The sequence below is a fragment of the Canis lupus genome, chromosome 34 (assembly GCF_011100685.1).
Source record: "Canis lupus familiaris isolate Mischka breed German Shepherd chromosome 34, alternate assembly UU_Cfam_GSD_1.0, whole genome shotgun sequence".
In the NCBI taxonomy this organism is placed as follows: domain Eukaryota; kingdom Metazoa; phylum Chordata; class Mammalia; order Carnivora; family Canidae; genus Canis; species Canis lupus.
In genome coordinates this window covers 36,619,086-36,631,491 of record NC_049255.1, presented here as the reverse complement: position 1 = coordinate 36,631,491, position 12,406 = coordinate 36,619,086, and the positions used below count along the sequence as shown (strand labels likewise).

Below are 12,406 nucleotides of genomic sequence, written 5' to 3'. Positions count from 1 at the left end.
AGCAATAACAGCTACAGCCTCTATTTTAACTGCCAGTCCCATTCTCATCTGAATATCTCTCTTCTTCTGGGCAAACTTCCCAAGAACTGTTTATTCATTGGTCTACGCTATACGGATTGTAAAATGCCTTCTGGGTCTCCCTGACACGGTGGCTATAGGGATATTTAAAGAGTAAACCTGCGTGGTGAGAGGATTTGAACTCCTGAATGCAAGACGGGAGCCATCAAGAAAAAGTTATTAAGAAGATATCAACCCGAAGAGAAAAAGTCACTGGATTAGGAGGAGGAGCACATTTGATGTCAAAGACACGCCGATGACGAGCACCATCTGAATGTGGAAAGTTTTAATATGTTTAACGTGCTGTCTGGAAACGTGTACTCAAAAGAATGCTCCAGGAAATCTCTGGCCGTGTATTCCATCTAGGAGAAACAGAGGCGTTCGGAAAGAAACAAAAGGAGGAGGAAAAAAAAAAAACCTCAACTCTTGATAATATGACATGCTCAATGCTGATAAAAAGGCAGGGACAAAGTCAAGAGAACTGTGGACACGGCTGAGGTACTTTAACCTTCTGGCTTCCAGGGCAAGCCTGTTCGCACGTCACCCTGAACTGCTGGGAGAAACAAGTTTTCTGTTTACATTTAAGGAGATCTACTTCCTGAAGAAGAGGTAGTAGGAACACTCATTTGGCAATTAATACCTGCAAGCTTAAAAGGGTAAAAAAAAATGAAGACGACGTAAGAAATATGACAAAACATGTGCTAGTTGCCCTCTAAGAACAGTAGGACGGAGAGGCATCTGACTCTCTCCCTACCCCACTGGTCCCCTAATGAACATACATAGGAGAAGAGTCCCCAACAGTACAAGAATATAAAGTGGCAGACGTACCACCCTCCAGGAGGGTATAACTATCCCATATTAAATAAGCAAATCAGTAAAGTCTACATTAACACTTCTGTCCTTAACTTAATGGTTTCCTTACTTAAACACTGGTGACTGTTGTAATTCTTCTTCAGAGATTATTAAAATCCTAAAACCAAGAGAAGAACACCTGGGTGAGTCAATCAGTTAAGCATCCAACTCCTGATTTCAGCTCAGGTCATGATCTCAGGGTTGCGGGATGGAGAGCCCTGCATCAGGCTCCCTGCCCAGCACAGAGTCTGAGTTTCTTGCCCTCTGCCCCTCCCCCCTGACTTGTGTGCTCACGCGTGCTCTCTCTCTCTCTAATCTTTAAATAAAAAAATAAAATACAAAACCAATAGAAAAAAGTTGGAAATTGGGCTGATATTTATTCTTTCTTTTCATTCTTCAAACTAGCAGTTACCTTTTTATTTTTTTATTTTATTTTGTTTAAACCTCTAAAACCAAAGACAGTTAAATTTATGTACCATAGGTTCTGAAAATGTAGACACCAATATTCTGATTGCTGATGGGCATTCACTATGGTTTATATAGCTATACACAAAACCTCAGGTCAGGAAACCTGGCAAGCATAGTACATTGTCAGGCATATGAAGGGAAGCAAAACTTTATTTAGCTACACTGATCTATTCAGAGGTAGGAGAAATTATAGTGAGAGGAGCAGAGGTACTTTATTTAGAAAACAATAATTCAAAATACAGCTATTCCATTTCACTCCTCGTTAGATATCCAAGAGAAATGAAAATATAAATCCACACAAAAATTTGCACACAAAGGTTCACAGCAGCATTATTCATAAAAGCCAGAGCGAAAACAACCCTAAATGTCCATCAACTGATGAATGGATAAACAAAGTGATAGGCCCATGTGACAGAGTTTCACTTGCCAGTAAAAAGGGTTTAATGTAGTGATCATGCCATTACATGGATGAACCTTGAAAACACTACGCTAGGTCAAAAAAGCCAGACACAAAAGACCCCATGTTGCAGGATTTCATTTATATGAAATGTCCAGATTGGGCAAAAGACCTACAGAGAGAGAGTCGATTAGTGGTTGCCTAGGAGTATGGGGAAGGAAGAACTGGGAAGCGACAGCACCAGAGTTTCTTTTTATCATGATTAGAAGGTTCTAAAATTGTGGTCATGGTTGCACAACCATATAGCAAATTCCATTGGATTGTATACTTTAAAAATAAGTGAATTACATGGCATGTGGAGGATATCTCAATAAAGCTGTTAAATAAGCAAAGCTGCTGAGTTGCTTCTGTCCACACTGTGTTCACTATTGTTCTTATTCATTTAGCTGATAATATATATATTCTTAATCTTCATTCATAATGAGGATGACTTTTCATGTTAAGGAAAGAATCATCCTTTCACTGTTACCCCTATAAAATGACCAACCAAAGTTTCGAACTTAACATGACTCTGGATAATGAAAATTAACAGTCTCTTATTTAGAGGGCCAGAACAGAGCAGCATATCTTGGCAAGAACTTGTACTAACTAAATCCAGAAACCATCAGGACAAAAATCGGGAGGAGGCGGTGGCCTGTGGGGGACTGGAGAGCTTTCTCATGACTGTGGTGGTTCTTTTGCATATACGGAAATGTTTAGAATGTCCTCTGCACAGCTGCAAAGTATTAAGGATGCTGTAAACACACACAAGGTAAGCTTCGCCATATATACTCCTGACACATGTAGAGGCATAGTTCCGTGGCCAGTGGGCAGCTCTCTGTGATGGTATTATCCAACAGGTGGTTCAAGTGCAGACCCTCCCTTAAAATGTCACCCCACCCCACAAGGGTGTGCCAGGCAGGGCCTGCGTTGTCCCTCATTGAGGTCAACCCTGTGTCTCCACAGGTCCTGGTTGAGATGCAAAGGTAATGAACGCCTCCGATGCACAGCACAGTGAAAGCCTCAAAGCATGAGTAGAGTTCTCCATGCCAATAGTGCTCTTGCAAACATGGTGAACGTCCTAAAACCCACCAGGCTTTGTGCAAGAAGGGTGGCAGGCACCAATCTCACAAAATGGCACAGTACAAAAAAGGCAAAGATCGCTTTATGCCCAAGCGAAAGTGGCATTAGGAGAGGAAGCACAGTGGCTCTGGTGGGCCTAACTATGCCGATTTTCTGCAAAAAGGATAAAACTACAGAGAAGATTGTGCTAGGCTTGGATGTGTTGGGCCCAACTTCAGAACTAAGAGAATGCCAGCTATCGAGTGACGCAAACTGAGGCAGCTGGCTGGCTCAGTCAGTAGAGCATGCTGCTCTTGATCTCGGGGTTATAAGCTTGAGCCCCAAATTGGGTTTAGAGATTGGTTAAAAATAAAAATTAAAAGAGATGAAGCCTTTTGAACTGGGAGGAGATGAGAAGAGAAAGGGCCAAGAGATCTAGTTCTAAGCTTCTATTTTGTTATATTATGAAGACAATAAAATCTTGAGAGTATGCTCAGAAAAGTAATTAAAAAAAAAAAAAAAAAAAACAGAAAACATTTGGAGAGCTCACATTCTCTGAGGAGTCCTGATCCTTGAACACAGATCCCCTGAGCATCACACCACACGGGCCCTTAAGAGGAGGCAGCAAATACCAACAAGTGTCTCAGGCAAGTACTCAAAACTCATGCAGACTTTTGGACCTTTGGCCTTTGTTCTTTTTGGTTAACCCCCCATGCCTCCTCTCTCCCAACCTCCTCTCCTGGTATTTTCCCATGGATTTTGGTTTTGCTTGCTCCTTGGGTCTGTCTTCCCCTTCATCTTAGCCCAGGTTCCACACAAGGCCCCCGAGGATACTGCTATACGAGGTCAAAGCTAAATGTTAGAGCCCAAAAGAAAGAGCAGAGGAAATGAGGGAGACCCAGATGGAGCCCCGGGGGGGAGGAGGGGGAGAGAAGAAAAATGTCAGGCACAGAGGCTGCTGCCCAGGCCGAGGCACAAGGACATAGAGGCAAACTCAAGGCAGGATAAATCTTGGGTTGACCCTGCTAAGATGGCTATTTTCAAACCACTCTGCCCACTTAACAACTGTGTCCCAATAAGAGGAACTTAACCTATAAATGTTCATGCTGTTAGAACAATCATACCTGATTAGAAAGACAAATATTTCCCTTCAATGAGAATTTTTAATTCTTAATTATTTATTTATTCATGAGAGACACAGAGAAAAGAGGCAGAGAGACACAGGCAGAGGGAGAAGCAGGCTCCCTGTAGGGAGCCCGATGTGGGACTCGATCTCAGAACCCCGGGGTCATGCCCTGAGCTGAAGGCAGACGCTCAACCAGAGCCACCCAAGTGCCCCCCCAGTGAGATTTTTAGAATACACATAGCGCCAGTTTGAGAAGTTTGAGATTCAATGGTGTATAAAACAAATGAGCAGCTTTTCTCATTCCAGGCTTTAAAGACTGCTTCCTAAATAAAATATAAAAATGTGATTTTATTAACTAAGATTATTAAGCAGCTTCTACTTAGAGCTGAGGTAGACACGGAGAGCAGTGACATGCTGCATGGCCTGAAGATGTCCATAGTCTTTTCAGATTTTGGTCATTTGTAGGTGCAAGAAAGTTTACTTCTGAAGAGAGAATTAGAAAACTCTAAGGCTGCTGGAGATCACAAACTACAAAAGGGTGTTCTGTGCACACCAAATTATAGCAATGAGGAAGAAACCATCAAAACACAGAAATAGAGCGCAAGAATATGAACAGGTAGGCAGCCCCTGTGGTACAGCAGTTTAGCGCTGCCTGCAGCCTGGAGTGTGATCCTGGAGACCCGGGATCGAGTGCCACGTCAGGCTCCCTGCATGGAGCCTGCTTCTCCCTCTGCCTGTGTCTCTGCCTCTCTCTCTGTCTCTATGAATAAATAAATAAAATATTTTTAAAAAATATGGACAGGTGGTCTCAGGGCTCCAAGTACATATGCAAACAGGAATTAGGTGATTGAGCGGAGTCCCACGATGCTTTCCAAGTTGAGTCACATCTGAATACCTTGGGTTTTTTCTCCTTTTAGTTAGTGAAAAGGGAGACCAGACGCTGCACTTTAAACTATTCATGGCACTTTGGAGATCTTCCTGGGAGCAGAGCACAGGGAGAATGATGAAGGGGCAAGGGCTAAACCCAGAAGGCTGACAGCCACCGCCCTGCACTTGGATGTTACTCCAGGTGTGACAGGACAGCTCTGAGTGGGGCACTGACATGATGTGGGTGTTTTTCAAGATTTTATTTACGTATTTGTTTGAAAAAGAGAGCGAGAAAGAGAGCAAGTGTGTGTACATGTGCAAGCAGGGGGAGTGGCAGAAGGAGAGAGAATCTCAAGCAGACTCCTCACTGAGTGCAGAGCCCAACGCGGGGTTGGATCTCATGACCTGAGCCAAAACCAAGAGTCGGATGCTCCTGAGCCACCCAGGTGCCCTTGATGTGGATATTTTTGGAAACTCTCTCAAACGACCTCTGTATGGCAAATATCTTCTGCTGGCAAAAGTAGAAGCAGAAGAGACCAGTGAGAAGGACTGTCCAACCCTGGTGAGAGATGCCGGCCTGGGAGTCCAGCAGCAGCAGCGCAAATGAAGTAGACGTGGCAAATTACGGCTTCAGCAAATGCTCCTGAGACAAAGCCAACAGGCCTTGCTGACAGGCTCGAGAGAGGAAGACGACAAGATGCAAGGGAAGACTCTGGGTTTGATGCGCAATGGAGCTGAGGAAGCAGAGGCTCTACTCAGAGAACACCCAGGGTAAGGGGGGCAGGGACAGGAAGTGGTAACTACACAGGGATGCAGAGTCAGGGGAGAGCATCTTGTTCTGTTGGGTGATGGAAAGGCATAGTTGTTTGTGGGTTTGAGGTAAAAGATACTATAGTACGTCTGGTGGAAAAGACCCAGAGAGAGATTAAAGAGTCAGGAAGGGAGATGACTGTATCCGTGGTAAGAAGGGGCGACATGCGTTCCACCGGCAAACATTTACTGAGCACCTATTAGATATTCTTTGTTCTTGAGAGGTTCATGGTCTAAAGCAGAAGAAAGTAATATAAATAAGTCAGGCAGCAAAGTAAGACCCAATAGAGACACAAAGTATGACTGTACGACAGTGGATACAGGGTGTTCAGGTACCAGGATAGAGTGTGGGGAGGAAAAGCAAGCACATACGGATATCAGGTGAATGGCTGATTAATTTATTTGAATTACTGATCCAGTTTGGGTAAATATTTCTCAAGCCATTGTTCCCAATTTTACTTTGCATAAGACAGACTTTTACTTTCATGCTCCTAAGGAACTTCACAGAGACAAAGGATATCTGTGTGGTGTAAAATGGAGCAAACCCAGTTTTCGTAGTCAAGAAAAAAAATCTGTTATCAGAACAGTTCATCTAGTAATCTTTTTTTTAAAGCTTTACTTACCACTTAAACTTCTTCCCAAGTGCTATATAAATGAGTTCCGAAATCTCTTTTCTATTTTGGGACATTCAGTAATACTGACAAACAAGTTTTACAGAAAATAAGTACTGTCCCTTTGTGAGCAGTGGGCTCTACGTTTGGCAGCACCGCTCGAGGGGCCAGGCGGGGGTCCCTGTGGGCCTGGGCATCTTGCCGAGGTCGGTCAGCCCCGGTGTGAGATCAAAACCTGACTCACCTGCTGAGTGTCCTGCTCTGGCCAACCGGGCCAACCAGTCAAGTACAACAGAGGACACGAATACACAGTCCTTGTATTCCAAAGATTTGTACACATTGTCAAAATGATCCATCAAAAAAAAAAAAAAAAATCAGACTTTTTTTTGATGCTTCAACAGTAGTATCAACTGAATGAGGCAAGATTTCCTGTTAACAAAAACTGCAATTGGATATTTTTAAAAATCATCTAGTAATTCTACAACGAAAACGCTTACCTCTGGAACTATTAATGTTCACCATCACAGATCCCTGAATCGCAAGCTAAAACGATGCCTGGGTTAGTGTTTTCCACTTGCACAGTTTGACCTATATCTCCCTCTTCCCACACCCACCTGCTGGGCTGCGTCTCCATTCACCAAGTGAGGCATCATGGCTACTTCTCCGTTCAGCAATGGTGGCAGTTCCAGTGGGATCTGGTCGGTCATCATCATTGTGACGTACATTCATGGAGAATTTCCCTCAACTGGCTTCCTGCAAAAGAACCGCCATTTCTTAGAAAGGACTCAGGACCCCCAAAAGTCACTTATAAGAACATCAGCAACTTCAGTGCACCATCACGAAGTCAGCTGAAAATCAAATTATCCTAATCCCATAGTGCTGCATTATTATGCCAGGTCTGAGGCAGGCGTGGGGGTGGGGGGGGAGTGGAAATCAAGCAAAAGCAGGGAAACAGCTTGGACTAAACCACCGACTCCAGTCTCCAAGCAGCCGTGTGAACATAACCTCCCGGACCTAGACTTGATCATTGTTATAAAAATTTTTTAAACGTATGAATAATAGTAACTACCCTACCCCAGGGATCTTTCTGGGGCTAAAATGAGAAAATACTGTGAGGGGGTCAAGTGTCAAACAAAAACTGGTGGTATCATTACCTTTAATTACAGAAAATAAGGCCAAAGAGGATGGCCTATAAAAACAGGTGTTCCCTTTCATTAGGATCAAAACACTGTTCATAAGCAGTTAATCCAAGTAAGTTAACAAAGGTTGGACTGCAATTGTTGCAATTTCTGACCTTGTCACTAATTTGGTAATTAATCATGTTCTAATTCTCTCTGCCCTCGTCATTTCCTTGAATTGAATGCACCTGCTGTGCATTTATACATTTATCACCGTGCAGCTCTTGAACCTCCTTGTATCTGAGAGAGAGCCCACGGGCCTGGTGCGGAGGAAGGCTGAGGCTTTCAGGTAGACCACCTTGCCTCCGCAGAATGATTTTCATATAAATACTCAAAACAGCACAAACCCCAGTCTTATTTCAAAATGGTACTTGCTACCAATAACTAGCTTTCCAATTCAACAGTGGGGAAAATGACAAATTCCTATTTAGAATTATAACTTGTTCTTCAAGAAGTACTTATATAACCCTTCACTTATGCCTAAGAACTTAGGGCACAAAAAGTTTAATATCACCTGCAAAGAAGAGTAAACAAAGACACATTTTAAATCCATACAGAAATAAATACACATATATATTCATCATTCATAATGAAGACCCTCCCCCCAATATCAAATTCGAGGGTATCTTATCAATGAATCCTTCAATACTCAATATCCAAATCAGGCAAAAACAGTGGGACAAATCATTTAATGATGGTCTCAAATTTGTCTCAGACACGTGACAGAAAACATTTTTTCTCATTCTTAAACCCCTCCATTCTGAACATTAAATATACTTCCCTCTCCTGCAATCCCACCCAAAAGAAACTCCTTCCCTGGAAGTATCAAATGATGCATAAAAGCCACCCAAGAGATTGTAAAGTTTTTTATTTTAAAAAGGTAAAATTTTACACTATTCATTATAACCCCATTTGGAGAAACTAATTATTTTAAGCACCAAACAACGAAGTCTTGTCCCAACTAGGAAAGCACATTCTATAATAACAGGTCTTATAATTCAGTGTTAATAGTACCATCATGCTGTTTTATGAGGCAATTACTCAGTTCCTAAGCAAATAAAAAGTACAAAACCCAAAGCCCAATAGTTTATCCTGATGAAGGAAACAGATTCTTACACAATAAAATTAACGAAGATAATTCCATTGACACTATCATGACATCACTGTTTGACTGAGTAGGTCAAATAAGGGAGAACTGATGTCTATTTCAATTTTATTCCTAATATACTTAATCCTCCTAGTGCATGAGGACAGGACAGCTACTTTCCCCAGACTGCTGATGCTACACAGGCTTGTTTCTTAAGTGGAATGTTTTATTTCATGCTTCTTCCAAACTGCAGGTTGGATAAACAGGGCAGTAATTTACATCAGGGTCTGAGTATAAAGCCCCCGGGGTGAAGTAGCACTCTCCCCCCCCCCCCCCCCCCCCCGACTCCTCCCAGGAGCAGTTCTAAGGCATCTGCTGGTGAGGCTGTGGTGCGGGTTATGGCTCGGACTTCCCTCCCTTCCCTGCTAGAGCTGGGCCAAAGCCCTTTGCCACATGAGCAGCCCCGGTCATCTCAGGGACAAGTGCAGGGATGGAACCCGCTTCTCTTTTTCTCACCCCGAGAGGCAGCGGGAGCAAACAGACTTCAGGGCCTGCCCCCACGTATTTTGAGCCTCTCAGAGCTTCCATTAGGCCAGAGAATAGCAAATAATGATCCCCACCCCCCCAATCCACCCAAACCACACAGGACTGAGGTCCTCAGTTCAGGACCTACTTTGGGGTGTAGCTCCTTATGCTCCATGGGGTCCAACCCAGCTGCCGGATTTTGCAGTACTGGGGCTTGAGACTCCGATCCTATTAGCCAGTGTTATTGTATTCCTAGTTCTCACTGCCTCTTGGGGATAACTGCAGGTACCGGGTGGCAGGAGACAGTTGTAATCTGAAACAAAATTCAGGCGTTCCTGGTCTCCTGTCCCTAATACCAAAGACCATCTCAAAGCCAACGTATCTAATGGTGACAATTCCAATTTAAGAAAACTTCTGGTGGGTGCCAAGTTAAACAATGGCACTTGCTATTAACAGAACGCTCTCAAGCACAGATGTCAGGTCCAAATTATGGAGTTAAACTCCAGGCTCTGCCAACTGGGGGCTTAAGGGGATAGAACCTCATGAGGCTTAGAAAGGTCCTATAGATGTAGGATGGGAGAGGAGGGGAGACTCACACAGAGTCACGAAAACACCCAGAGAAACCACGCCCACTGGCAAAAAGGAGATAACTATTATATTTGCTTTTGAAAACTGTACAGGCAACTTTGGGTAATGCAGCTATTCTATAAAGAAAAAAAGATGCCTGAATCCTTTTTCCCCCCCACTACAATGGATTATCTACCTCATAGATATTATAGCGGTTATTGCAGATGACCCAGAGGGGGGCCGGGAGGGGAAGACGGGGTGAACTGTACATAAAAGAAAGCCAACTATAATATGACAATCACCCAGACAGCAATCAGTGAGAATTTATAAACATCACACACTCCTAATGTCTAAACTCAACCACACTGTTAATCACAGAGGAAACTGAAGAATGAATAAAGTGAATAAAAGCCACCCTGAACTCTGGCACGGAGCCTCACTTCTCCATAACCGAAGCTGTTGATCCTCTTTTCCCTAGGCCACCGGCTTGCTAAAATCCACGGCCTGTTTTCTAATCCCTACAGAGTTTTATCAGAGGTAAACCAGACTTTATCCTAAGTGGAATATCAGGCAAAGATTCACCGGGGTGGGGGCAGGAGAAAAGCAGCAGACAGTATCTAAATTCTCATTTCTAGGCTCTGTGCACACACATAGAATAGTTTAATTTGCCTGGAATGCAAGAGATATATTGAAAAAAGTAAGTTATCTCGAGGCAAGATAGCGCCCGCTATTTAGCAAGGCAACTGCCAAGTTGGCCTTTAAAATTATCACGGGATACAAACAATTTAGCGCCACAGATTGAAGAAAGGACAAGAGAAAAAGCAAGAAGGGGATTTATAAAAGAATGAAAAGCACGGATGCAAAACGTAAAACTTAGGATCCATACTAGTATCTTTTTGGTCATTTCCCAGTGATGGGTGCGGGGCGAAGAGAAGCAGAGAGTTATCCCAATACCAGTGCCAAGTCAAGTACTCAGGTCATAAACTGGGAAAACCACACCTCCCGAACCACTGACAGTTAAAGACTGAGTGGAGCCAGAAGGCTAGGAAGGCTTGCTAGGCATCAATCATTCGATCAATCAGCTCCTGAAAAGTGAGTCTCCACTGTTTTGACTGGTAACCCAAACAAACAGTACAGGTCCTCCAGTTAAGCAGGTGTGCCTCAACCCCACCGCTTGGAGGAGGCATACCAGACACCTGACAACTTTGTAAATGGAAGGAAGACATGAAGCAATAAACGTGGAAGGCCTATTACGCCGACGGTTAACTCGGGAGACCAAAACGTACTCTATTCGTAATGACTGCAGATGGAAAGGACACATCTCCTTCATGATAGAGCAGGCTGGCCACAACTTTATTTTTTTCTTAGGGATGTGGGGCTATGGTTTAGGACAATACCGTGTACACATCACAAGGTGAAGGTGTTCAGGACTGAATGCATTCAGACCTGATACATCCAGAGATACTCAGCCCTACTTTGAGATCTTATGTGTAATTTTTATTTCCCCCCTTTCTCATTAGAGCAATACTGTAAACCACATCCTCTCGCGTTTCAGGACCATATCCTAAATTTGCTGCCTTACATCTTCCCTGGGCTAAGAAGCCAGATTGCTAGTCATGTACACACACGGAAGAGGAATGATGCCTGTGGGGTCACTGAAGCTCCCCTACGTGCTTTCAACCATTTTCCTTGATCATTTGCTGATTATCAGCTCTAAGGGAAGCTGAGTGGCCAGATGGGTAATCCCTGGAAAACTGAGCTAGACTGTTTTTTGTTATAGTCAGAAAGTCTCGGGAGAAACCACCTTGACAAGACCCTTATTTTCCTGGTCTGGGTTCCTTCTCCTCTAGACAGATGTGTATCTGAGCTGGCCAAATGGATCCCAGAACTCATGTATTTTATTCAAGGCTGTACCACAGTCACATTGTCCCCCTCGCACACAACCAAGTTCTTGCAAGGACCCCCTTCTTTAGACCACTAGCCTTCACACATGAAGAATAACCATGGGCCGTAAAACTAACACGGATTAAAAAATGGAAAATAGACGACCCCTACTACAACGCTTTTTTTCCCCTCATTCTCTGAACTTTTTTATCCTCCCCACCACCACCACCTACAGAGCTCCTATTCTTCATTTTGTTCTTTATACCCATACTTCCATTTCAAAGAATTTGGTAACAACCACAGGCCTTCACCACCTCTCCCCCTAACCACACATCCGAACACTAAAACCACAAATGCTTCATGCCCAGTCCGTTCTAGTCTTGACTGACAGGGGTGGGACGCCACGTGAGCACTTGTGGTTACCTTCCCCCTCTCCTACAAGAGCAAGTCCTTTGCCATCTCCGTTACCTGCTAGCAAGGCCCAGCATTAAGAGAAGACATCCCGAGCTAAGGGCAGGCAGGGGTGGGGGCTGGGCCCTCTGAGAAACAAAATGAACAGATCCTCACTGTTACTAAGACATGTAACTCCATCCAAATATGCCCCAAAGCTTTTAAAGAACACCTTATTTTAAAAGACTGTTACAAAAGGTCTTCAGTTTTTACATTACTCTAGGCAACTGGCTTATTACTTTTTCCTCGTATTTTGCTTCCCCTACTCCAAGTCTAAAAAGGTTTTCCATGGTATTTTGGCCCGAGCCTATACCAAGAAACATACTGGCCAAATTCATGAAAAACCTGATTCTCAGGAGAGAACCGCAGATCCATTTCCAAAGGCCAGAGAAAGCAATTATATACCAGGAAGCTTTTCTAACTTGA

At 43.6% G+C, this 12,406-nt stretch overlaps 1 protein-coding gene across 1 annotated transcript in view; it reads right to left on the bottom strand.

Moving 5' to 3' along the window:
* The window catches only part of FNDC3B (fibronectin type III domain containing 3B), a 339,739-nt gene that overhangs the window by 259,755 nt on the left and 67,578 nt on the right, over window positions 1–12,406 (bottom strand). Inside the window, exon 2 of the mRNA XM_038583908.1 lies at window positions 6,904–7,042. Coding sequence (XP_038439836.1) covers window positions 6,904–7,014 — 111 coding nt within the window. The 5' untranslated portion in view covers window positions 7,015–7,042. The remainder of the gene's footprint in view (window positions 1–6,903; window positions 7,043–12,406) is intronic.